At 40.5% G+C, this 25968-nt stretch overlaps 1 protein-coding gene across 1 annotated transcript in view; it reads right to left on the bottom strand.

Annotated features, from left to right (window-relative positions):
* The window catches only part of HPGD (15-hydroxyprostaglandin dehydrogenase), a 24822-nt gene extending 3151 nt beyond the window's left edge, over nucleotides 1–21671 (bottom strand). The window contains exons 1-4 of the mRNA XM_053585404.1: nucleotides 21378–21671; nucleotides 21039–21162; nucleotides 18107–18213; nucleotides 10828–10924 (exon numbers count right to left, since the gene is read on the bottom strand). Coding sequence (XP_053441379.1) covers nucleotides 10828–10924; nucleotides 18107–18213; nucleotides 21039–21162; nucleotides 21378–21470 — 421 coding nt within the window. The 5' untranslated portion in view covers nucleotides 21471–21671. The remainder of the gene's footprint in view (nucleotides 1–10827; nucleotides 10925–18106; nucleotides 18214–21038; nucleotides 21163–21377) is intronic.
* Between the last annotated feature and the right edge of the window lie 4297 nt (nucleotides 21672–25968).

The raw sequence follows: 25968 nt of genomic DNA, 5'->3' as shown, positions 1-25968 counted from the left end.
ATTATTATATTAATTATATATATATATTTTTTGTAGAGACAGAGTCTCACTTTATCGCCCTTGGTAAAGTGCTGTGGCGTCACAGCTCACAGCAACCTCCAGCTCCTGGGCTTAGGTGATTCTCTTGCCTCAGCCTCCCCAGTAACTGAAACTATAGGCGCCCACCACAATGCCTGGCTATTTTTTTTTTTTTTTTGCAGTTTGGCTGGGGAAGGGTTTGAACCCGCTACCCATAGTATATGGGGCTGGCACCCTACCCACTGAGCCATAGGCGCCACCCCTATCCTATATATTTTTTACAGCTTCCAAATGGCTAAAAAAATTTGAATTGCCTAAGAGTGTCTTGGAAATTATTAATCTTCAAAATAAATTTGTACCCACATATGCAGTTTCCTGTCAGCAATCTGACAACCTCAAGTCACGTCTTGAATTGAAAGTTTAAGAAAATTAAAAGTTAGCATCTTTTGATTTCAATCTTCAGTAGATACCTAGATCTTGCCCTATGACTTCGGAAAAGAAGACAGAAATAAAAATTTAGGGGCCTATTTTATTTCCTTTAATAATTAGGTAGTCAATAATGGAATTTAATTCATTATAGAATTTTTTGATTTTTAATTTTCCACATATATGGTCTGGAAAGAAAAATCAGTGTTACAGCATCCATGTGTAACATCTTTTCCTCTAACTCCTACCTAGATCCCCCCCAATAAAGAAACAAAAAAATAAGAAAAACCTTCTTTTTACTATAGTAAATATTATCTAGTTTATTTCCCATGATTGTTAATTCTCTAATCACCAGTCAAATTTAACCAAAGACATTTTTATATGTAACTAGTAACTAATCTCTTGGATTAACTTGTTTCAATGCTTTTTAAATGTATGATTTCTCTGAGTCATGAAACAGGGACCCCTGATTACAATAGTGATATATTTAATATCAAATGTCATGCTAATAATACAAAATTATTCTGCTGAGATGTGCTCCGTCTCCACCCAGCTAACTATTCCCAGAACACCCCCAATCAGTGCAGGGTGTTGTCCAAAGTCCAGCAGTAAATGCAGACCTCAGCCACTCCCTGGTGCCAGCCAGGTGTCATTTACAAAGTATGTTTGCTCAAGAGCAGTTTAAATCCCTGAGCACAGTAGATCACAGCCAGTGTTGGTTCTCTCTAGGTGTTGCCCTTTCAGGGGTTAAGTCAAATGTGCAAATAATTAATTCATCAGTGTCAGTCAACAAGAATTTATGTCTTCACAAGGTACATGGGTGTTTTAGGGGTGTGAGAGAAAGGAATAATAAGCAAGCAGGCGTAGCCAGGTGCTACTGCTGTACCTATTCCTGAAATGTTTGTAGGACAAAGGCTGTGGATGTAGGATGTGTTCACATGTCACAGGAAAAGCAGTGTGAAGCTTAATCAGACGTAGACTAACTACTTAGACTAGAGAGCTGACACAGCCACAAAAAACACCAAGATGCTGTTCATAAATGTTGTCAAAGATGAATTTGGAAAGCATTTTTGTTGCACATGGAGAGAAGATGAACTCCCAAACCCAAGTAGCTCAGAGTGCGTCTCAGAGGCAAAAGAAATCAAATATTGTTCTGCTGGTCTGGTAATAAGCAGGCATAAAACACACACTTTCCTCTAAGGGCAGAATTGTAAATGCAGTCTGAACGTAAAAGAACATATCTGCAATTTTAAATAGTGCTTAGTTTTTCTTTTCTTTTCTTTTTTTTTTTTTTTTTTTTAGACAGTCTCTCTCTGTCACCCGGGTAGAGTGCCTTGGCAACATAGTTCACAGCAACCTCAACCTCCTGGGCTCAAGCCATCCTCCTGCCTCAGCCTCAGGTGTCCACCACCACAACCAGCTAATTTTTCTATTTTTAGTAGAGACAGGGTCTTGCTCTTGCTCAGGCTGGTCTCAAACTCTTGAGCTCAAGGGATTCTCCCACCTCGGCCTTCCAGAGTACTGGGATTACAGGTATGAGTCACCTGGCCAGCACTTGGTTTTCTGAATCTTGTAACATTCTAGTGATATTTTCACCCCTATACTACAGAATGTTCACTGCTGCATTGCTCTCACTTTCTAATATTAGACCATATCTACACAAATCAATACCAGACCTTCAGAAACCAAGATTCCTTTTTCCTTTGGTTTGTTATGGCTTTATGGAGGTGTAACTGACATATGATAAAACTGTGCATATTTAAGGTACACAATTGGATACATCTTGACATATGTACATACACTATAGTCAAGATGATGAACCTTATCAATCACCCTTAAAGTTCCCTTGTGTCCTTGGTAACCCCTTCTTTCTGCTCTTCTCCTCACCCCCAGCAACGCACCAATATCCTTTGTGTCACTACAGTTTGCATTCTCTAAAATGTTACATTTATAATGTCATCATCTAGTATAAATTCCTTTTTGTCTGATTGTTTCCACTCAGGATAATTGTCTGGAGCTTCGCCTGCGTTGCAGCTCATCCTCACTCTTTTTTGGATGCTTATGAGTGATTCCACTGTAAGGAATGCATTGCATTGGGGGTACTAAAAGTTAAGAGAATTCTATTTTTCAATTACTGCCTTTGATCAAGTTGTAGTTAATTTAGTTACACAGAAACTTTATCTTAGCACATGTGGATTTTCACAGTTGCTTCTTAACGTTTTGAGCAGGTAGAGTGATCAGAAGGGCTCTCTCCCAACCTACTGAGGGACTCTCAGCAGAGAAACTGATTATTCTACAGCTTTGCTTCTGTGAAAATGAAGGATAAATGCAGGGAGAAAAGCTATTTTTTTGTTGTTGTTTTGTTTTGTTATTTTGGCTTTTCTTTTTGACAATAATGTTAGCTGGGGATAAATACTTTGCGGAAATACAACATTTTCTGGTGGATCTTGATATCCATTTTTCCTCGGCAAGCACAGCATTATTGCTATGGTGGTTTAGCTTGGTGTCAGTCAGCCATACATATTTCTACTACTTCCCTGTAGGCTCACAACACCAGCAGGTAATGTTGTTTCCATGTGGTTCCAATAAAAATTGTGGGCTTGGCACCCGTAGCACAATGGTTATGGCGCCAGCCACATGCACCGAAGCTGGCGGGTTCAAACCCAGCCCAGGCCAGCTAAATAACAATGATGACTGCGACAAGAAAATAGCCAGGCACTGTGGCGGGTGAACTGTAGTCCCAGCTAGTTGGGAGGCTGAGGCAAGAGAATCACCTAATCCCAAGAGTTTGAGGTTGCTGTGAGCTGTGACATCACAGCTCTCTACTGAGGGTGACATAGTGAGACTCTGTCTCAAAAAAAAAAAAAATGTTCTGAGGCTGGTAAGCAGAGTCAGCACACAGACTAGGCTGAATGTGTGTGGCATGAGTTTGGGGGTGCCAATCTCATGGGGCGGTTGGTGTGAACTGTGCCCTCCCAGGTTCCTGAAGTTTATAACCTGCACAGCTGCACCTGGCGGCCATCTCTGGTACAGTGGATGCCCGAGGAAAGGGACAGAGAAGAAGCAATCAACAGACAGGGAGAGAAAACAAACTAAGTGTTGTGTCATAAAAGTTAATGATGGGAGTAATTTAAAGGGGTCTCTGGTATCAAGAAGAAATGCTCTTTGATAGATAAACAAGTCTCCGTATCGGCAATCAAAAAATACGTGTTTTGACTTCATTTCTCTTTAAAACAAAAAACCAACAAAAGAGTCGTTATATTCACTGTCTCCACTTTCCTGTCCTCTCTTTCCTTTGCAGGGCATTCTAACTGGGCTTTCCTCTGAGCGCTGTGGGCAGACAGGTCTCCTGGTGGTTACAAAGGAGAAATCTGTTCTTCATCTGGCTTCATCCTTCCTCTGCATCCCCTACCAGAGTTATCTCTCTTCCTCTTTTCTCAGAGTTACACTGTGGACCTCCAGCAAGGAGCTCTTTCCCTGCCTTGAACTCTAGAGAGGGAGCATCAGGCTGTTTTTTTTAAATATTTCCTAATAGTTTTTTTTTTTTGTATTAAAATATATAGTGTTTGCTGATTCCAAAATTTTTATAGGAATCAATTCATTTCAGAGATGTGTGTTTAGTACCATCAAGTGCAAAGTAGAATGAAGACATTTTTTAAATACAGTAAATAGCAATGCATATAACCAATGGGAGGACTGTCCTTTTACCAAAATATGATACTTCTCATATTAACCACTCAAAGAAGTCCTTTTATCATGAGAATAAGAAGACATGCCAAAGACTGAGGAGAAAATACTCACAAAAGAAACACCCAGCAAAGGACCGAAGTCCAAGACATATAGAAACCTGAAAATGCAACATGACATAAATGAATGGTTCAGTTAAAAAACCAGCAAAAGCCATGCAACTAAAAAAGAAATGCAAGTGGCATGTAAGCATGTGAAAATACGTCATCAGAGAATTTCAAGAGCGAGACCCCATCTCTACTAAGAGTAGAAAAACTATCCAGGAATGGTGGCAGGCACCTGTAGTCCCAGCTACTCAGGAGGCTGAGGCAGGAGGATCACTTGAGCCCAAGAGTTTGAGGTTGCTGTGAGCTGTGACACAATGATACTCTATCCAGGGTGACAGACTGAGACTCTGTCTCAAAATAAATAAATAAAATAAAAAGATGAGTAATTTACAGGAAACTGGCTAGCTGGCAAAGCAAGCCTACATCAACATTTTAGGAAAAGGAAGATGACCTTCATTATTCATTCTAGAAGTATAGCAGCCATTCTAAGAGAAAAACCAGCCTGGGTGTGGTGGCCCATGTCTATAGTCCCAGCACTCTGGGAGGCTGAAGCGGGAGGATCCCTTGACCTCAGGAGCTGGGAGACCAGCCTGTACAAGAGTGAGACCCCATCTCTACTAAAAATAGAAAAACCAGCGGGCATGGTGGTGGACGCCTGTAGTCCCAGCTACTCAGGAGGCTGAGGCAGGAGGATCGCATGAGCCCAGGAGGTTGAGGTTGCTTGTAAGCTGTGACACCATAGAACTCTACCCAGGGTGACAGAGTGAGACTCTTTTTTTCTCAAAAAAAAAAAAAAGAAAGAAAAAGAAAGAAAGAAAGAAAGAGAGAGAGAGAGAATTTCAAATTAAAACAAGGATGATACATGATACGAAAATTGCAATGGCAGAAATCCAAGTTCCCACTCGTGGCTAGTGGGAATTACAACTGGAGTAGCCCCTCGGAAGGTGCATCAGCAGTTTCTCACAGAAGTAAACAGATTCGTATACTCCAATCCAGCCTTCAGTTCCTTGGAATTTACTCAAAGGAAATGACAACTTACATCTGCACAAAAACCCACACGTGGGTGTGCATTGCAGCTTCATTCATAATAACCCTAAACTTGGAAGTGACCAAGGCATCCATCAGTAGGTGAGTGGTACATGCAGACCACAGAATATTGTTCAGCGCTTATAAAAGTGAGTTACCAGGTGCACTGGAAGGCTGCATGCTGTGTGTGTGACTCCAGCTACATGACACTGAGGAAAAGGCACAGCTGTGGAGAGGGCAGAAAGATCAGCGGCTGGCAGGGGCTGGCAGGAGAAGGGATAAGGACTTTTAGGGCAGTGAAACTACATCCTCACACATCCCACTCTGGAAATCAGTTGTAACCTCAGGATGCTGATCCTTCAGGGTACATGGAAAGCTCAACAGCTGTGTTAAAAAGCAGGCATCCCAGTGTTTTCCGTTCACATTTTCTATACAACCAAAAATGAAACTGGCTGCCCATCTGTCTGCCTTTAACCACTTCTCTAATATGAGCAAAAGGGAGAACCACTGAGGATCTATTTATCTGTGTTTGTGCATAAAGCTGAGCCACCGTGCAGGTGCAGACTTCTCATCACTGAGGAAGCACCTTATCTGATCTGCTCTTTCCCTCCTTCTGACCCTCATCATTAAGTCATGCTTGAAAGTGAGACATGACATTAAAACGTGATGCAGGCTTTCATAAGACCACTACATCTTCTATAGTAAAACTCTTTCCAGAAAGAAAAATCCGACAGCACTTTCCAGAGATTCATTCTCAGAAAGCTGCTCCTCGGGTCCACCAAGATATCTTCCTTTCTGAAAGTCCCTAAGCTGTGGCCCACGGAGACTGACATGAGCCTTCTAGTCCTCACAGAGAACACATCCACACTAACGGCCAGCTTCTCAAACACCAGAAGAAGAATTTCTGGACCCACCTCCATCCTACGGAATCAGACTGCACACCTGACCGAGTCCCCGGGTACAATCACAGTTTGAGAAGTGCTGTTCTACAAGACCAGTCATTTCCTACCAGCCCTCTCATTCCCATGCCAACAAAACCCTAGTCTTTTATCTATTCTTCTAAAGAGGCTCATTTATAAATATTTAACCATTCCTACTGACTACTTACTAACACGTGTCTTCCTAATTATTTCAGGCCCAGAGACAACAAAATAGACACCCGTCTCCATGGACTGCCGTGGGGAACTTTGCAGGAAGGGTGGTGGCTCAGATACTCATGACAGTGAGCATCTGAGCAATTAAGACCCAGGCAACATGAGAACAGCCCACTTCATAGCATAGACTAAAATAGGGCAAACTAAAATTGCTTTTGTTACCATTGCTAATTCCCATGTTTTTCAAGTTAAGTACCCTGTATGAGATTAGTTGTTCAACCATGAATTGGGAGGTAATTAAATCCACCTTTGTGGTAAGGACTTGTAAACAGTAAATGTGGATATCACACAGCCAATAGCTCATCACAAAGTCTGGAACTTGGCAGTTGCTGAATATGTGTGAGGCCCCTTTTCTTATCTCCAGAACAGGTGCAGAGAGAGGGTGGTAATGTGATTTTACTGCCTCTGTCCTAAAGAGGAAAGAAGGTGACCAATGTTTCATCTCACCTAAAATTTCTGGATATTCTAGTCTGTTCTCAGGCTCTTGGAAACTCAAAGCTTTGCAACCTAAATGTCATGCTTATGTTTAAATGGTCCATACCACCGTAATTCATTGCTTCTGCTCTCTGGATAAGAGATACTGAAATACAGCTGGTAAGGCAGAAACTTTGCTCAATTATTTTGATATGTCTGTTTTATTTCCCCAAAAGCTCAACACACATTTACCTTGGATTTGTTATTTAAAGTGGTAATTCTAGTGCGTTTACCTTAACAAGCTAAGTATGTTTATTTAAGATAAAACGTACAGCATAAGTGGATAGGTCATTAGGGTATTGATTGAGGCATGCTAAAAATACTCTGTGATTTTCAAGTATTTTCTTAAGACTCCAATGTCTTAAATTCTGAGTCAATAAGACCTCCAATAAGTCTTTCTTTTCTTTTCTTTTTTCTTTTTCTCTCCCTTCACCTCCCTTCTCCTCCCTCCCTCTCTCCCTCCCTTCCTTCCTTCTGACAGAGTTTCACTCGGTCACCCTGGGTAGAGTGCCCTGCCATCATCATAGCTCACAGCAACCTCAAACTCTTGGGCTCAAGTAATCCTCCTGCCTCAGCCTCCCTAGTAGCTGGGACTACAGGCGCTCACCACAATGCCCAGCTAACTTTAGAGATGGGATTTCCCCCTTGCTCAGGCTGGTTTCAAACTCCTCAACTCAGGCCCACTTGCCTCAGCCTCCCAGAGTGCTGGTGGAGGTTACAGGTGTGAGCCACCGTGCCCAGCCCTCCTGGTGTCTTTCACAGAAAGTCACTGAGCGGCTTGCTTCTGAATATCTCAAGTGGACACTGAAAATATCCCAGGAGCTGAGAATGTGGGCAGGAGGGAGCTGGGGTGGCAGGCAGATTCCTTTTCCTGTGACAATTTCTTTTCCTTGCCTGCTGTCTGAAGCCACTTAAATGTGTAAGAAATATGTTTGACTCTCAAGGAATATCTTATGGAGGCACAGCTGTTTAATTATCTGCCTTAAACCAGGCTTTTGTTTTTCTGTTGTTCTCCAACTTTTTTTCTTTTAATCATTAAGGATGAATGTGACAAAATAAGTCATGTTGACATTGTTTTATTTTTCTGAGACAGAGTCTCACTCTGTCACCAGGGAAAGAGTGCTGTGTTATCATAGCTCACAGCACCCTTAAACTCTTAGGCTCAGGAGATCCTCCTGCCTCAGCCTCTCAAGTAGCTGGGATTATAGGTATCCACCACAATACCTGGTTAGTTTTTCTATTTTCAGTAGAGATGGGGCCTTTCTCTTGCTCAGGTTGGTCTTGAACTCCTGAACTCAGGAGATCCTCCTGCCTCAGCCTCCCAGAGTGCTAGGATCACAGGCATGAGCCACTGAGACCCGGCTAAGTGCAGGTTTTTAAACAAAAACTTGCATAGATGAATCCGTGTGGTTAAAAATGATTAGAACAATTTCTGGTGCACACCCATCCCTTACTATGCAGGAGAGTCACTCTGCATGCTGCTCCTCTGTTTGCTAAACCTATTAATTGCACGTGATGCTCTGTCTGCATCAGTGGCCATTACTCATTAACGTCTCTGCCCAAACCCGTGTGCCAAGTTAAGGTTTTACTATGACAGAGAAGCACATCACTTAATCCACTCAAGAGATCGTGAGGATAGACACTGGTTGGGTTGAATACGTGATTATTACCCACAGCTATTCTTTCAATAGAATGAGTAATAAGTATGGGGAAAAGAGGGGGGGAAAGTCTGTGAGGAAAGAAGGTTTGGAAAACACAAAACACTACAAGCCTCAGAGGTTTGTTTAGGTCCTACATACTGTGACGCAGGCTCTTGGGGTGTGAATTCCAGCTCTGCTGCGAACTTGGTGTCTAAGCTCCGGGCAACACATTTTAACTCTCCTGCCTTGGTTTCCTCATCTTCAAAAGGAGGATACTATAGAATCCAGCCCACACGGCCGTTGTGAGGATGGCATGAGATAATGCATACACAGCGTTTAAAATTGTCTGAGGTAAACAATGAGTGCTTAATAAATGTTATTATTATTCAAATATTTTAACTAGATTAAAGTCAGTAATAGGAGACATTGCAGTTCTCTAATTGTTCTCTCTGAGGCAAATAAGCCCCCTTGTATGGTACAGAATCTCTTCCCAAATCCTAAATTGATCCAACCTTGAGGCTTCCCAGCCTTCCAAGAATGAAATCAATGCTTCCGCTGATGAAAGGCCCAGGGCCAAGCTTTGCTGGCCCTCTTCACTTTGTAGAAAGAATCTGTAGAATTATCTCATGATCACAACCCAAGGACTTTTTAAAAAATAAATTTTTAAGAAAATATTAAAGGTTTCCAGTGGCTTCCCTATTTGTTTGAGTATTTTTTCCTATGATTTTTATTATATGTATTTAACTTTGCCAATTGGCCTTTAGGGTTTCAGCCTCTCAGAAGCTAAAATCTGGCCCTCTTTGGAGCGCACATCTCCTTCAAGCATAGCCTTCTTCATCGTATCCTTAAAATTGAAATGTTCTAATTTACAGGTAGATGTCATACTAGGAAAAATAACCAGATTTACCCCCCCCAAATTTATAGAATTAGGTTTCTAATATTACAGTTTTAGGGATGTCATTTCAACTGTAAGCAACTCATAAAACGAGGGGCTAGGCAGTTTAATCTCCACTGGGGATGATTGGACAGTGGTTTAAGGACAAAGTGATGGTTTAAAGACAAAATTCCTAGATGGATGAGAAAAACACTGAGAATCAGAGCATTGATTCAGTCAGAAACCTCCAAAGCTGATCGCCAAATACGGAGCGAGGAGGCAGAAGATGGGGAGAGGTTGAGTCCCTATTCGGAAATCACCATGCTAACTGAAACCAACCAAATAATTTAAGAAAGTCTCATTGTTTTTAGACATGCATAGTTTTGACTTACTGTCAATATTTATCAGATGGTTTCTTATTAAGCTTCATAATTTCACATTATACCTAGTAAAGTCTCCTAAGTTTTTCTGAAAAATATCTTTCAAAGGTTTATAGCTGCTACTGAGGAATGAGATACCAGCTGATATTAAAACATACCATTCTGAACAAAACAAAGTTAGGATTTCATGGTGTGGCAAAGACGATTAGATGATTAGCTATCCCCTGAAATCCATTCTTCCTTTGGGCACTAAGCTAAACTAAATCCCCAGAGTTCTGTGTAGTTAGGTGAACCATCAGATTAAATTCTCTACCAGAACATGAACAGAAGTGAGGTCTGCCATTGCTAAGTAGGCTGGGAGTTTTAAACGAGCTGTCAGGCCTCCTCCGTGCAATTTTTCTCTTCCTGCCTGAGTCCACCAGTTTCAGAGTGACCTGGGAAGGATTTTCCAAGTGACTATGCTCAGAAAAGGTACCTGCAATGAGGATCCTGCCCTCGGCTGATAACATGAGTGAGAACAAAGATTATCTACCTGTCAGCAGTGACATGTTGGGCTTATTTATTTATTAGTTTAGAACATCCCAACTACTATGCCTGTTGCCTGTCATATTTTAAAGCTGCACACTCTTACTAAAATCACGTGGGAGTAGAGATATCCTAACTTCATGTTAGTACTTTTTACTTTGTCAAAGGTGGTTTCACACACGTCATTGCCCAGTAGTTTCCTGGGCAAAAAAAAACCCCAAAAAACAGTAACTCTGGGAAAACAGTCATACATGTGTAAAGAACTAGTACTATAATCAGATAAATTAAAAAGCCATAACTCAAAATAATAGAAATAAACATAGAGTTCAAATTTTGACATTATGCTGAAAATTTTGAAATTTTGAAAATTCCAGAGAAGTATTAAAAATTAAAAAGAAATCAAACACAGTTTCAATTTCAAACCTGAGTTGATGACAAATATACTTCGAAGATTTGTTCTTGTGATCCAAATTACCCATATGCAAATGTTACTTTCACCATAAGAATTGCCCTTACCTGCTAAAGATGACATATTGATAATGATGCCGCCTTCACCTCCGTTTTGCTTACTCATGTAATCCAGACCAAGATAGGTCCCACTGATAACGGAAACCTAATCCAGAGACATAAACGGGAAAAGCAACATAGTTGTTACCCTTTACCATATAGTCACACACCACAGTTTTTATTACTAATACCATTCCAGACACATGGGGAGATTTCTGCAAATGAAAGGTTTTCAAAGGGATTTTTCCTTTTCTAAAAAGCTACTCACTGTCCCTGGATTCTCTTTTGTGGCCTAACAGTTGTTGAGCTTGTCATATTTTTGCAATGCTTCACTTCATTTAGTTGTCCAAACCCTATATAGGTTGTGTTCCAACAGTGTTTCTAAGCATCTTAGTAATAATAGTAGTTCTACACATTATTTTTGTTTTCTATACATTGGACACAAAAGGTATTTACCCTTATTCTTAGCACATGGCTTTTAGCATAGGGTGCTCATGTCCAAGTATTTCACATTCGTCTGTTCTTTTCAATTCTCCTAGAATTTGGGATATAGAATAGTGTGTATCTTTGTTTCCTACCTCCTTTTCTCCTTTTTACTTTCTAAGGAAAATCTGATTTTGCTTTTGTATCTGCAAGTTCTCTACATAATACAGAGGGAGGGGATCTCTCCTGGCGTAGGGCAGACACTGAGTGATCGAATTCAGTTATGGAAATCCCATTCTCCTTGACAGTGTCTGGTTTAGGAGCCAGCACTCGACCCAGTTCTAGCCCTGAGATAGAAGTAGGGGTCAGATACTGCTGAGAAATTTTTAATTGCTCTTAAGCAAGCCTGAAAGAAATGGCTCTATTTCCCCCTTTGCATTGCTGCATGTGGCGGCCCTCCCGGGAAGGGGCGAGTCCTATTTGCTATCATTCTGAAGACGAAACCGTAGTAAAGGACGCGGGTGGGAGAGACAGAAGGCCCTAAATGCCGTGATGCCAGTGGTCAGCAGCATCCCACAGTCCTGAGCTCTGTGTGGGGAGAAATCCCTCGATCCAGTTCAAGGGGAGATTTTCAGTTCTTTGGGCATAACGGTTGATTGTGTGATTTTACCCCTTGCTGCTTACAGCTGCCTCTCTGAGAGTCTATTCTTTTGCTACTAACCTCTGCATGTAGACACTTTTCCTGTTTTTACTCTAATATTTAAGAACTCACCATAACCAAAAAGAACCTGTGATATGACATTGGCATTTGAAGCCTTACTTTTCCTTTCAGGTTTAAGAACGCCTGTTTTCCAGCTTCAGACTTAGAAAAAGTGAAAACTCCCCCTCTGACAGCTTAATTCCTTTTCCAAGCATTACAAGCTTTTCCAAGCATTTCCAAGCATTACAATTCTGCACAGAAAGTGATACAATAAGTAATGAGTCTGAAGTTTGTTTTAGCTTTAAAAAGTCCTTTTGGAGTTTCCTGCAAGCATTCAGAGATGCCTGTCCTACCTAAGAGGAGCGCTAGAAGAAAAAAGGAAATGGGAGATTGTATTCACTTAAGCCATGTGTAGGCTGGATGATGATTAGGCTTAGGGAGAATGGATAAAATCTCCCATGATCCCCTTTAAAAAGGAAAAGCAAACCATTGTTTATAGAAGAAGGAAAAAATGTTGACAGCTAAAATTACCGAAGTCAGTTAGATTCTGTGAGTTTCTGCCCGAGTCTCCAGCACGCTGAACAGGATTTCCATGGATGTGTGTTGTGCTTTGCTTTTATTCTCAAGTATTAACAGCTCTGCTGACACCTGCTTTTGTGTTTTCAACATCCGTAAGGTGTAGCCAGATAGAAAACTTGGGAATGTTTGAGCTGTGTCTTTAACTTTTATAAAAAGCAAGATTTATTTCTAGGATATTCATGGAGGAGTCCAACAGATTGAGAACTTAACAGCTTTTCAAACAGAAGTGTTCATAAGACAAGGTCTGCTTCCTTGGCTGTACAGAAATGATATTTTTCACCTCTTCTACTTCACGATAACAATCTCCTTATCCTACATATATAATATATACACAGATATATGCAGAATAAATATTCTGTCTAACTTTACACAGTGAACTAAAAAATTCAGTTATCAGCAAAATTATCTAATTAACATGCTTACATTTAATACTGGTTATGTTTAATACTGAAATTGTAGCTACATTGTATTCTAGATCTTAATTTTTCATTAATCGAAACATTCTGTAACTTAAAACTGAGAATAATTCTCTGTAATTAAAAACGAATGGACAAATGGTAACAGCTTACTTGTTTCGTTCTTTTCTTACCAGGCATCCTGTCTCTCTCTCTCTCTCTCTCTCACACACACACACACACACACACACACACACGTGCGCGCGCGGTTTCACTACTGAAATTTCCAATCTGTCGTGTTTTCCATTTCCTCCATCCCACCTTCCTCCTTGCTGAAGTTCCTGTCAGTGTATTTACTGTTTTTGCACACCACTGTAATTTTTTTTAAGTTTTTTTCTTATGATGTTCAAAAAAAGTTTCCATTTTTGCTTGCTTTTAGGGGTAAATATTACTGTATTCCCCCTTGCTGGAGCTACTTACAGTTTAGCAAACTCTGCCTAATCACAGGTAGATCAACCAGATTTTTGGTATGACCAAGGAGCAGGGCAGCAAATAGTTTAACTTAGTTTGCAATCAACATCCTGGGGAGCCATGAAAAAAAGGAGCACATGAGAGAATGCGCCTCTATCCATTTCCTCACCTTCATTCGCAATAGAGGAAGGAGGAGGAACTCAGCTCCTATAGAAATGAGACAGTGAGAAAAAAGTAGGTTCCGCTACTCTGGAAGGGAAATGTTTCTATCTCTTACAAACTGGGAAATTCAATCAGAGAAGTTTAAAAAAAATAGTTCAGAAACAATAGATTCAAGACTAGACTCTAACCTGTACTAATTCAAAATGCATAAGCTCTTCCTGTGCAAATCTTTAGTCAACAATATGTTTCTGAAAAAAATAAATCACCAGCATTAGCCATCCGCTGTGTTTAACTTTTATTTCAATATACTGAGGGATTCAATACAGGTTAGTTGTAGATCCAAATTAGAGGACGAGCCCCACCTCTTTGGGGATGAATTATTTAGGTTTATTAAAGCTTTAAAAAGTTGAAGCAGAAGAACTCTACTGAACTACCTTAAGTTAAGGTGGACTTAACTGTGACTATTACTCCAATATATAATTTGGACTTGACTTTGAATATTATTCCCATATATAATTTGGACTTAACTTTCAATATTATTCCAACATACAATTTGGAATAATATTGAAAGTTAAGTCTACCTCTGCCTAATTGCCAGAGTGACCTTCGATACTTTTGCAAAGACTCAGTCTTTCCTGAACGTTCCTGCCACCTCTGAGCAAATGTACATAACACTGCTGCTGTCGCCTCCAGACTAAGAGGAAACATAGACTCCCCTAATGGGAACAAAAAACTGGGAAGAGCATTAGTGTGTCTCTTGTGCAGGAAGAGCGATAATCTCGGGAGAGTGAAGAATAGGTCAGTTTGGTAAGGAGTAAAAGTGGAAGGCAAATTACCAGACTTACCCCTTCTTTATTCTTGTGAGGATGATATTGTTTTAGCAGCACACATGTATTAGGAAATCATCTAAATCGTTGTACTAAAACACAGAAATGAATGCCCACATATGCAAAAATCAGGGCAGTTTACCCGATAAATATTAATATCTACTCAGTAAGAACACAATAGTTTTCTGCCTTAAAGAAATGTGTAGTTTATTAGCATAAATTACATATATATAAAAATAATTCCAATAAAATTTCAGAACTGGCAAGCCCTGTGACAATGGCATAGATATGTTGCATGTCCTCCTTCAGAAGAAAGAGAGAGATGGGGTTATGTCCTTTAGCTAAAAGGTTACTCTCTGCTATGGGTAGTAAAATACAGGAACTTGCAAAAAAAAATAAACAAGTAATTGTATAAAATCCAAGGAGGCAACTCACAGTCTGGGCAGTCTAAAAAAACCCAAAAGGTTATATATTATATAGACTAAACCACCTATAAATATTTGCATTATACTAACCGAGATAATTAAGTTGGAAGGATAACGATTGGTCAGACTCTAATCTACTCTTGCAATGGGCGTAGGTAGCAGAGGACGTAATACCCTCTAAAGTTATATACGAGCAACAAAGGTCATGCATTATCCTACATAAAGTTAAACCAATGTTATTAATCTTTAAAGTTAACCTAAGAAGTAGCCTATGTCAAAAGAGTCTCAAAAGGGCAACAAAAAAGTCTGGCTAAATTTCAATGGGAAAGATCCAGGAGAATTTAGTTGTAACCAAAGACATCACCATAAGAGTCTCCTTCCAGAATTTCCTATTTGCACACAATGCAGGTATTTTCCAGATAGGAACAGGTGCTTGTTTACACTGGCTACATTAAAGCAAATATGCTCTTCCAGCTGGATGAAGACAGATGAATTGAATCCTGTACTTTTGTAATAACTACTTTCATGTTTCTTTATATTCACTCTAATCATTGCATAGTTTCTAACTGCTAATTTCTCAAAGAAAAGACACAACATCCATTATGAATATGTATAATATAGGAATATTATATCCACATAACCTTTACAAAAATTATCTGCAGATATTACTGATGAAAATATTGAACACATCAGCAATAATACCAAAGGGAGAAAGCTGCTATGCAATTTGTGCCTTTTCACTGGGATAGCTTGATTCAGAAAAATTTTCATTACTTTATGTGGTTTTGGAAAGTGGCTTAAGTCTATAAAAACATATTCTTAAAAATTCCTGCAATTTTAGGTGGAGCCTGTAGGTCAGTGGGTAGGGCACCGGCCAGATACACTGAGGCTGGCAGGTTCAAACCCAGCCTGGGCCAGGTAAGGCAACAATGACAACTGCAGCAACAACAACCAAAAAAAAAAAAAGAAAATAGCCGGGCATTGTGGTGGGCACCTGTAGTTCCAGCTACTTGGGAGGCTGAGGCAAGAGAATTGCTTATGCCCAAGAGTTTGAGGTTGCCGTGAGCTGTGACATTACAGCACTCTACCTAGTGCGATAGCTTGAGACTCTGTCTCAAAAAGAAAAAAAAAATTCTTGCAGTTTTAAGTTGTCTACATATACAAATACAAAATTTCTGTGTTATCAGGGGACCAAACAACATAACAAAGTATGGCTCTGAATAAGTCAGAGGTAATCACCAAAAATTAAATAAAAAATATGCAGAAGAAAATTGAAGCCTTTCAACAAGTTTAGGTAAGGAATGGAAAAAGAATCAAAACAAAAAGAAGATATCAAATATTAAAGTATAATATATAAGAGTAAAAATAAATATAAATGGCTTAAATTTACAAACAAAAAAGGTGGATGTTTCCAGATGTGATTTGAAAACTAAGTTCTCTCAATATACCATCATCAAGAGAAAATTTAATATAAAAAGTTACTTACATTTTAAAAATAAATAAATGGAAAAAGACATACCTAGGTAAATATGAATCATAAGAAAATGATGGGGTACCAATTTTATATATGGAAATATAGAATAGATCAAACACATCACAGGCAGTAAATAGAAGCATAGCTTTTTTCAAAATCAAATTAAAAGATCAATAAATTGGGGAGGGGATTGGGGAACTCCCACTTAATGGGAGGGTACATGGCACACATCTGGGTGTGGGACACAACTACAAGAGGGACTTTACCTAACAAATACAAATATTGTAACCTCATTGTTTGTACCCTCATATTAACCTGAAATAAAAAAAAAGAATAAAAAGATCAATAAATGATAATCACTAGCAATTTGTGCTCTGAATATAAATAGATGTGTAACATATAGATCCTAAATCTATAGGATTTTATATGTACATTAGATCCTAGGAATTTGTGCTCTGAATATAAATAGGTGTGTAATATATAGATCCTAATCTATAGAATTTTATATATACATTAGAATCTCAGAAAGATTTTGAGGGAAACTTGCCAGTTTCAAGTTATTTTCCAATATACCTGGAACACTGGAGGTAAATTTTTTAAAGAACTGCAAGAGGGTGCAATGTTCATACTCTAATAAAGTGCCAACATTGTCGATTAAAGGATTTTAAGCATCTGTCGAGTTTAGGGAGCAACTCTGTCTTTATCAAGGTGGGGCTTACAGATTTAGCTTTTTCATGAGGTAGGATCATTTTTATTACCTCTACCAAGTTATTTTTTTACTTAAGTAACTACTCATGGGAATTTCAATTTAAGCCAAAAATTTATTGACCAAACATTATCTCCAGAATGTTGTGTTGATTAATGAGAGGAATGAAGAAAAACACAACAGGGTTTCCCTCTCTCACGAGTCTGTAATCTCCTTGGTTGATTTCCTGAACTAAGGCCACTCCCTGTATTTTTATACACACCACTTGCCAGCTTTGCAAGGCTAGTAATAACCTTAACAAGGTCAGGGTGACCCCATCACAGCCCATGTGACATTTGGTTTTAGCTAAGGTTTGAGTTTTACTAACCCCCAATGTCATACATCAAGAGTGTTTATAGAATGAGATAATCAACATATTCATGGTACAATGAAAAAAAAATCTTTTTCTTAAGTCTACTTTTAAAGTAATAGCTAAATAATCATCACAACATGGAAATTATATACATACATCCCTTCAACTTTCAGGATAAAAATTACAAAATTCAGTTACCACTTGACCCTTGTTTACTGTCACATTCCTGGCATTTAGTTAAAATGAATTTTTTTAAATAGGTAAGTTAAGTCAGGGGTTGGCAAGCTTTTTCTGCAAAGGGACAGATAGTAAATATTTTAGTCACTGCATGACACAGGCTGTTGAGTTCCACTGTTATAGCATTGAAACAGCCACTGACAGTATATAAATAAACAACTGTGGCTGTGCCCCAGTAAAGTTTCATAGACCCTAAAAAGTTGAATTTCACATATTCTCAACCATTTAAAAACATAAAAACCATCCTTAGCTTTCAGGTCATACAGAAATAGGTGGTAGGCCATTGGGCCTGTGGATTACAGTTTGCCAGGCTCTGAGTTAAGCAAAAAATTATGTTGTTTTTCATATTTCATTTTAATACTTTAAGCATTCACTTTCATAATTCAATGCCTTTCCATTTGTAAAAGGAAATGCTTTTTTTAATAGTATTTTGTAGCAACTATTTTTCTATACTGCAGGTCCTTGTTCTATTTCTGTGAATGTAAACATCATGTTATTCAATAATGTTAGGCAATAAACATGACTAAGTTAGCTTACCAAGTTAATTTGCAGGGTTTGTTCCCAGTTTTTCTCATTATTCACTCCAGCGTTATTGACCAAAATGTCCAATTTTCCAAAGTGGTCTACAACTTTTCTGAAAGTATCTAATTAAAAAAAAAAAGACATTAGAGATACATTCTTATTTTCCTTATATACATTTAAATCACATCCTATGCCATGAAATGAATTTTTATTTATCTACCTTCATAGTAAAAATTATGCTCATGTGCTACGACTTAATTCCTTACTTCTCCGTGTGTGGTTTCTGGGCCAGCAGCACCCATCAGCAGCACCTGGGAGCTTGTTAGAAATGTAGAATTTTGTAGACACCACAGACTTACCAAATTTGATTCTTAACTTTACTATATTCTTAAATGATTTGCATGCACATTAAAGTTCTATAAACAGTAACTTTATGGGGTAAATTTTAGAGAACAAAACATCCTAACCTGAGAGCTCTTTGAAGTAGATCAGGGCAGCCTAAGAAAAGTAGCTTAGACTATGACAAATGTCCTTTGACAATAAAGTGTTATATTCACATGAGTCTTCTTGTGCACTCAATCCATTCTGAGTATTTCAGGGAGTTTCTATAGCCTGTTAAGTAAAACTCAACTTTTCATTCAGTTGATTTTATTACTTTTTTCCTTCATCTCACTGAGACTTTGTTTTGCTAGTTTGTGCAAAACTATGCTCAGAAGGGATAAAATTTGCCTGGATCCTGAGGCCTGGTTGTCTAATCACTATCCAGTCCTTGCAAACTCTCCTTAGCCAGTCCAAACTACGCTTTACCACCTTAATACTGAGAAACTCATTATCTTTGTAAGTGGCCTTTTGCATTGTTCTATTGATTTAAACTGTTTCCTTGGGCTTTTGACCATTCATTCTAGTTCTGTTACTTTAGCTCACAGATAACAATTGTGGTTGTTTTTCTGTAAGACAGAAATGTATTCTCAGATCTCAACATATGAAATCCCTGAAAAGAATACATCAATATAAACTTTATTTTGCTTGAAAGAAACTTATAGAATTATTAACAACCTTTAAACATATTAGGAAAGACATGGATTAATCAGTTCCCAAATGGATAAATTACTATGCAAGTTAATCTCTAAGCACATTATCAAGACTTTCTCGTATGAGCCCCTTACACTCACTATCCTGGAATGGAAAACAACAGCAACAGAAGAACTGTTTACTTTTTCATGGAATTTTTAAACTGTTTCTTAAGATCTCAAATTGTTTCCAGAAAAGGCCCTGCAAGGGAAGAAAGTTTCTTTTTTTATTTTCCTTCCATCTGAAATATGTTCTACTCTTCCACCCTTCCTACAGAAAACAGTCTCCACCTCATGGGAAATTAGGCTGTTAAATATGTATTATCTCAATGCTTCTTTCCTTTCTTCATTATGGTCTCCTTGCCCGTATCTAATACACCATGTTCTTCTTCCTGACAGCCCCTGAGTTCTGGGCTTCCATGATTTACAGTTCTGGCTCTTGCTGATATTTATACGCTCTGGTCTGCGGTGCTCTGATTTATCTAAACTCTCCTGGCTGCAATTTGTTCCTTTGTAAAAGGAGTTGAGTCTAGTTTGCTCCCAAGAACCTTTTCATCCCAGTATTTTTATTATCTCAGTGCATCCAAAAAGTTTAAAAAGTCACAGACAACATAAAATCCTGAGATTGGAAGCACGAGTACCATGTTGTCCTCAGATGTAAATAAATGTAGATGTCCAGAGACAAGAAGTGGATTTCTCATGACCAAACATGTCCTCCCCTGGTCACTCATTGGATGTCTGAGTTTCTTCCTCCACAGTCACTTGTAAGTAAGGAATGTGTTTACATCCAAGATGCTAATTTTAAATAAATACCTCAAAACAATTGAGGTTAAATGTCACATGTGAAACTACACAAATTAAGACAGAAATGGCTTTCAGATTACCTCTACTTTTCCTGATTGCATCAGCAGGGATGTTGAGATTTGACCCAAGTCTATCCTTGATGTAAGCATCACATTCAATCAGCAAAATAATCCTCTGGCAAAATACGTCCTTCTAGCACTGTGTTTACCTGACAGCTCTACTCACGTTTGTCAACTATGTTATGGGCCTTTATTAGCATTTTCAGGTTTAATTACGTGATTTCCTTTAAAACTTCTTTTAACTGTAGGTGTACTCCCTGTTAACACACTGGTCCATTTTCATTCTCTCACGGAATATTCTAAAATTTTTAAAAGAAACCCACACCCCAGTGTTCCTTTATGCAGTAGAATGATCTTGGTGAAATTTACCTGACCCCTTGATTAAAAATGTGCTTAACCATTTATTCAGTTCTCTTTAAAGCAAACTTTGTGAAATACAAATATTTCACATTTTTATTTTTTTCCCCTAAAAATTTATTTTCCATGTAAATCTAGTGAGCCTCTATATAATTAAAGCTGGTCACTGTCTGTGCCAGGGCTGGAGTCCTCAGTGTCCGTGAGTGAGCAGACAGAAGCAGGAAAGTCATTCTAACCTGAACAGTTACCGTCATTACTGCTGCAGTACCATCTCATAGACCAGAGGAAGCCTGTTAAAAACACAGCACTTCTGGGAAGACCACCCTTGGCCTTGTACTCTGAAACGTTTGGAGGAAAGCTCTGCCCCCTCCGACCGTCGCAGCACCCGGCTTTCTGCCAGCTGTGCGCCAGTTTCCAGGCGCTGAATAACGCTGCACCGGCGGCGCTGTCTCTGAAGACTCGGGGGGATTTTGACCGTACGGTGTTCCGCCAAGTGACTGAAATGAAAGGTTTTCCCCAGCGTGCCTGCCTTCCCCATGTTTTCACGGCTTTCGGGCTGTGAGCACCAAACCTCACAGTCCACTCTGTCTCTGGGGGGACTCCGGGTCCGCCGGCTCGCGGGTTGCCGGGCGCTGGTCTCGGACGCGTCTCACTCACCTCGCAGTTGTTCCTGGTCAGCCACATCACACTGGACGAACAGTGTCTTCTGGGGTTCAAACTGCTCATCCAGGGCGGCTTTGCACTGCACACCTGCTTCCAGATTCCAATCCACCAGCGCTACCTGCGGACACGGCACTGGCATCGGGTCCGTGCAAAGGTAGCCGGGACACACGGTGACCAAGAGGCTCCTCCCACCCCGGGACCCGACAGGAGGCAATTGAGGCTGGGGCTCCTTCGCTCCCCGCCGCCCGCCAGGTCCGCTCAGCAGCCACGGTGCTGGAAGGGGCAGGTGTGCAGGGCAGGGCAGGTGGGCGGGTGGGCGCTGCGCTTACTCACCTTGGCGCCCTTGAGCAGCAGCGCCTCCGCGGAGGCTCTACCTATGCCCTGAGCCGCGCCGGTCACCAGCGCTACTTTGCCGTTCACGTGCATGGTGCAGCCGCTGCTGGGGGCGCCGGGGGCAAGCTCCGCTCCCTCCCCGCGCTGCCGCGGCTTTTAAGGTCCACTGCGCGCGCGTGCGGCCGCCGGCGCTGTCCCGCCAGTGGGCGGGGAGCAGCAGTGCTAAGCCAGCTCCGGGAAGCCACGTCTGTGTCACCTGCCCCTGCACGCGCCAAGCTTCGCGATTTTTGCCTTGGATTCTCTACTGGCAGGGAGCCGGCAGAGGAAAAGCCCAACATTCGCTTCCAAAAAAGAATTTCTTTCGGTGCCTTGAAGACAAATCCTATGGAAGGAAAGCTCAGCAGAGGCTTGGGGGCCTGGATGCCTCCTCTTCCCAACCATCCCTTCCCCCCAAAAAACCACCCACCCAAACAGAGGAAAGAGCAAGATTTTAGATGTTGCTCTTTTGTCTCAAAGTTTTGCATGAGACTCCCTAATCAAGATCATTGAACTTGAAGGAGGGAACGCATAGGTAGCGAACAATAATGTTTTTTGGTTGGTTCCATTTTCAGCCAACTTGTACTGATATCGGAGATGAGGAGGGACGGGTGCTCTGACTCTGAAACCCTGAATCGTGATGATTTTAAGGCTGGGACTTTAAGAATCCCTTTGGATCCCTATCAATTGTGTGTCATCTGGAGAGTGCCCCTGCGAGAACTGTCATCAGTCACCTGCACGAGACTTGGAAGAGCCGCTGGGAGCTGGACACATTGTTGCTTCAGCCCAATGCTTCCTGGTTGAGTCACACCGGCTTTAGAGGCTGGGAGACGTTTGAGGCAGAGCTTCCTCGCCCTCCAGGAACTTGAGTGCTTGGTGTGAGCTGAGATGCCTTTAGCAAGGGCTCTTCTATTGACCCAGTCTCTTTTTCTCATCTTATTTGCTGCAGGCTTCAATTTTAATTCTGTAAGCTTAAGTGGTTGGCATTTATTTTCTAGAACAAAAATAAAAAAAAGTCTAAGCACTTGGGGAAAATGGGAGTTGGACAAAAGACCGGACTAACAGGAGAACAAATCCTGCTGGAATCTTCTCTGCCTGGCACCAAGAGACACTGGGGAAAGTGACAAGCTCAGCAGAGAAAAGATGCTTGGGGAAAGGATGCTTTTTGTAAAACAAATCCTGCTGCCAGGTGTCTAAGCCAAAGCCTTTAAAGTTGACTGGAAATTAGGTCTTGAAAAAAATGTTGAGAAATTAAGACAGGAAGATAGGCATTTGTATTCTGTCATGATAATTAAAATTGTATTGTGAAGAGGACGTTGAAAGAGAAAAGCAGAGGACTAAAAAAAAAAAAAAAGGAAACAAACAAAAACTCCTCTAATGGCATGCGCAGAAGAGAAAGTTCTTTCATCAGGAAGGAACTGGCAAAAGAGACAGAAAAGTACCTGCTGGGTAACACCATGACACAGGATGTGTTTGGAGAGCTCTTACTGAGAGACATCTTTTCAAGAAGAAAGGAGTAGTTAATAACACAAAGGACCAAGAATGCTGCGAAGTACTAGGGAAAGAGGCTTGAGAAATGGTTTTCAGGACTTTAAGTAATGTGCAGAAATTTGGAAGCACAGAAACCAAAGACCTAATATGTAAGGAGAAAATGGCTGCTGAGAAGATGGATATTAACTCAACACAAACCTTACATGGAAAGAAATAGACTGCATAGTAATTGGAAAAATTAGAGGGCAAATCTGTTTTCCTTTTAAGATAGGACTGGAGGGTTGAATCAGATTAAAAAGGCAGGAGTCACAGGGAGGGAGACTTAGAAGCGTAGGAAGAGTTTGGGGATGCGTGAGTGGAGGGAGTCACAAGAGTGTGGGTTTGGATCTTGTCTCCATTATTCAGCAGCTGAGCAGCAGACCTTGGACAAGTGTCTGCAACTCTCTATGCCCTAGTTTCTTACTATAAAGTAATATTTCCTCTAAAATTTGGTGAAAATTAGGTTAAGTGTATCAAGCACTACTACAGTACTTGGCACAGAGTAATAACACCATAAATAGTAGTTCCAACTTATTACTTCTGCAATATTAATAAACAGTACGTATGGAGAACAATCTAAGGAACAGTTTTCTCTGAACATAGGAATGATTGGGATCTAGGGCACTGTTAGCTCTTTTTAGTTCTTTTTGATCCTATTCCTTCCTCTCCGTTTTCATTGCCACAGCCTTTGTTCAGACCTTTATATTACCCCCTGTGCCAGCAATTGCAGTTAGCATCCTGAATTATTTCTTTGCTCCAAATTTTTTTTGTATTTTGATCTTTGTAAGGAGGGAAATTTTTTGTTCCTTTTATTTTTAGTTTTTAGTATTTGACATATACTAATTATGCACATTTATGGAATATGGAATAACATATCTATTCATGTATACAGTGTATAATGATCAAATTGAGGTAATTAGCATATGTACTACCTTAAACATTTACCATTTCTGTGTGTTGAAGGCTAGGGTTATAGTTATCCTATCTTCTAGGCCAAGAGTGGTGCTGTAATCTCAGTACTTTGGGAGGCCAAGGCAGGAGGATCACTTGAGCCCAGCAGTTTGAAGCTGCAGTGAGCTGTAATCCAGTGAGCTGCTACTATAATCCAGCTTGGGCAACAGAGTGAGATCCTATCTCTTGAAAATAAAAATAAAAAAGCCTCTCATTACTAAAATGAGCTCATTTTTTTAGCTCCAACATATGAGTAAGAACATGTGATATTTGCCCTTTTATGCCTGACTTATCTCCCATAATGTAACTACAAGAACTGAACATTAGCTCAGGAGCAGTGGTTATAAGTACAGGCTTTGGAATCAGACTGTGCTTGATGGACTCTTATGATGCAGAAGGTACAGGTACCTGTGCCACGTCCCTGCCCCCATTCCTTGTCCATCAGGCTCCTTCAGGTGGTGCAGGTTTGCATTAAACCAGAACCGTCTCTGTGACACAAGCATACCCATTTCTGCACAAATAGCATACTTTAGTGCTCAGCCAGGTACAAACGTTTTTCACCACCAGGACACACATCTTACAGTGATGAACCTCCTGGTGTGAACCTGGTTGTGGCATGTTGGACCCCAGGGGGTGGAAGTGGCTGCACAGGGGGTGGCTGCTCACGCTCCACTCCAGACAGAGTTTGTAAGTGCAAAACTCTCTTTAATGAGCTTCCAGGAAACGCCATTCCTCCTGGAAGTTATTAAAAGTCTGCCATGTAGGGACTGTAATCCTAGCACTCTGGGAGGCTGAGGTGGGTAGATGGTTTGATCTCACATGTTCGAGAACAGCCTGAGCCAAAGAGAGATGCCGTGTCTACTAAAAATAGAAAAACTGAGGCAAGAGGATCTCTTGAGCCCGAGTTGTAGGTTGCTGTGAGCTTTGACCCCACGGCACTCTACCCAGGGTAACAGCTTGAGACTCTGTCTAAAAAAACAGTGGGCCATGTAGTTAAAGTGTGCAGAAGAGAAGGCCCAGCGAGCCTTGGGCTGAGCAGCTGCGAGCTGCCATCACCCAGAACGGAAAGCCGGAAGCGGAAGTGGCTCCGTAGGTGCCACAGGAAGCAGAAGCTGAGTCCTGGCAAGATGGCGTTGGTGGTCAGATGCGCTTCGTGAGGGACAGATGATGCCTGAACGCTGAAGGAGAAACCTTCCAGAGAACCAGCACAAAGGTAGAGAAAACCTAAACTGGAATGGATGCATTGTCAGAGGCTAACTACAGACATACCCGAAAGTCAAAAAATTCTGGGGACCCAGTCTCAGGTGAAGCTCCACAAGAAAACTTCCCACGTCCATGCAGTGGGAGGAGGGGAAAGTGGCCATTTTGGAATATGGCAGAAGGTTCTCTGTAATCTTGTGGAGGTACAGTTTAACACATTAACTGCGCTGTAAGTTTCATTTAACTCATGCCTGAACTTTTAAGAGTTCTCTTAAGATAACAACAACACCCAGTGGGTAGTGTTCAGGTACATCTGGGACACTGTCTGGGCCATCTTGTACGTTGTCGGCACCTCACCTTCTCTCTTACGTCTGAAGCATTTCCTTGCCTTGTGTTTCAGGCCCCTGAGCTTTTTTGTTCTTTTGTCCTCCAGTTTCTCAGTCTTTTAAAAGTTCATTTTTTATAAGGTCTTCTTTTGTTAAGTTTAGTCAGTTTCTATTGATGCCTTTTAGGACGTTGAACAAGATGCTCTTATCTTCACACATTATACAGACTCACTCAGCATGCCCATTCATCCCGTAGAACCACTTTTATCTAAATGCAGTTTATTCTCAAATCTATAGCTGAAGGTCGGTTCTTGTACCTAAGCTTCTGGCTGTATTTATAACTCTGGCCTTCTTCTAACTGGCCATAAGATCATGTCCTCCTTCTGTGTTTCATAGCTCTGTGAATTGTGGGGACTGTCTCCCCACATGCCAAATCAGAGACCATGGTGATGTACTTAACTCTTCCTTCATCTTTATTTTGTGAAAAATTTCTGATGATCTATATATGACTCTTTTGTACTCAGCAGCAAGCACCTAAAAATTTGGTC

This window comes from Nycticebus coucang, chromosome 1 (genome assembly GCF_027406575.1).
Source record: "Nycticebus coucang isolate mNycCou1 chromosome 1, mNycCou1.pri, whole genome shotgun sequence".
Taxonomy (NCBI): domain Eukaryota; kingdom Metazoa; phylum Chordata; class Mammalia; order Primates; family Lorisidae; genus Nycticebus; species Nycticebus coucang.
Note: the sequence above shows the minus strand (reverse complement) of the source record. Positions and strands in the feature narration are given on the sequence as shown.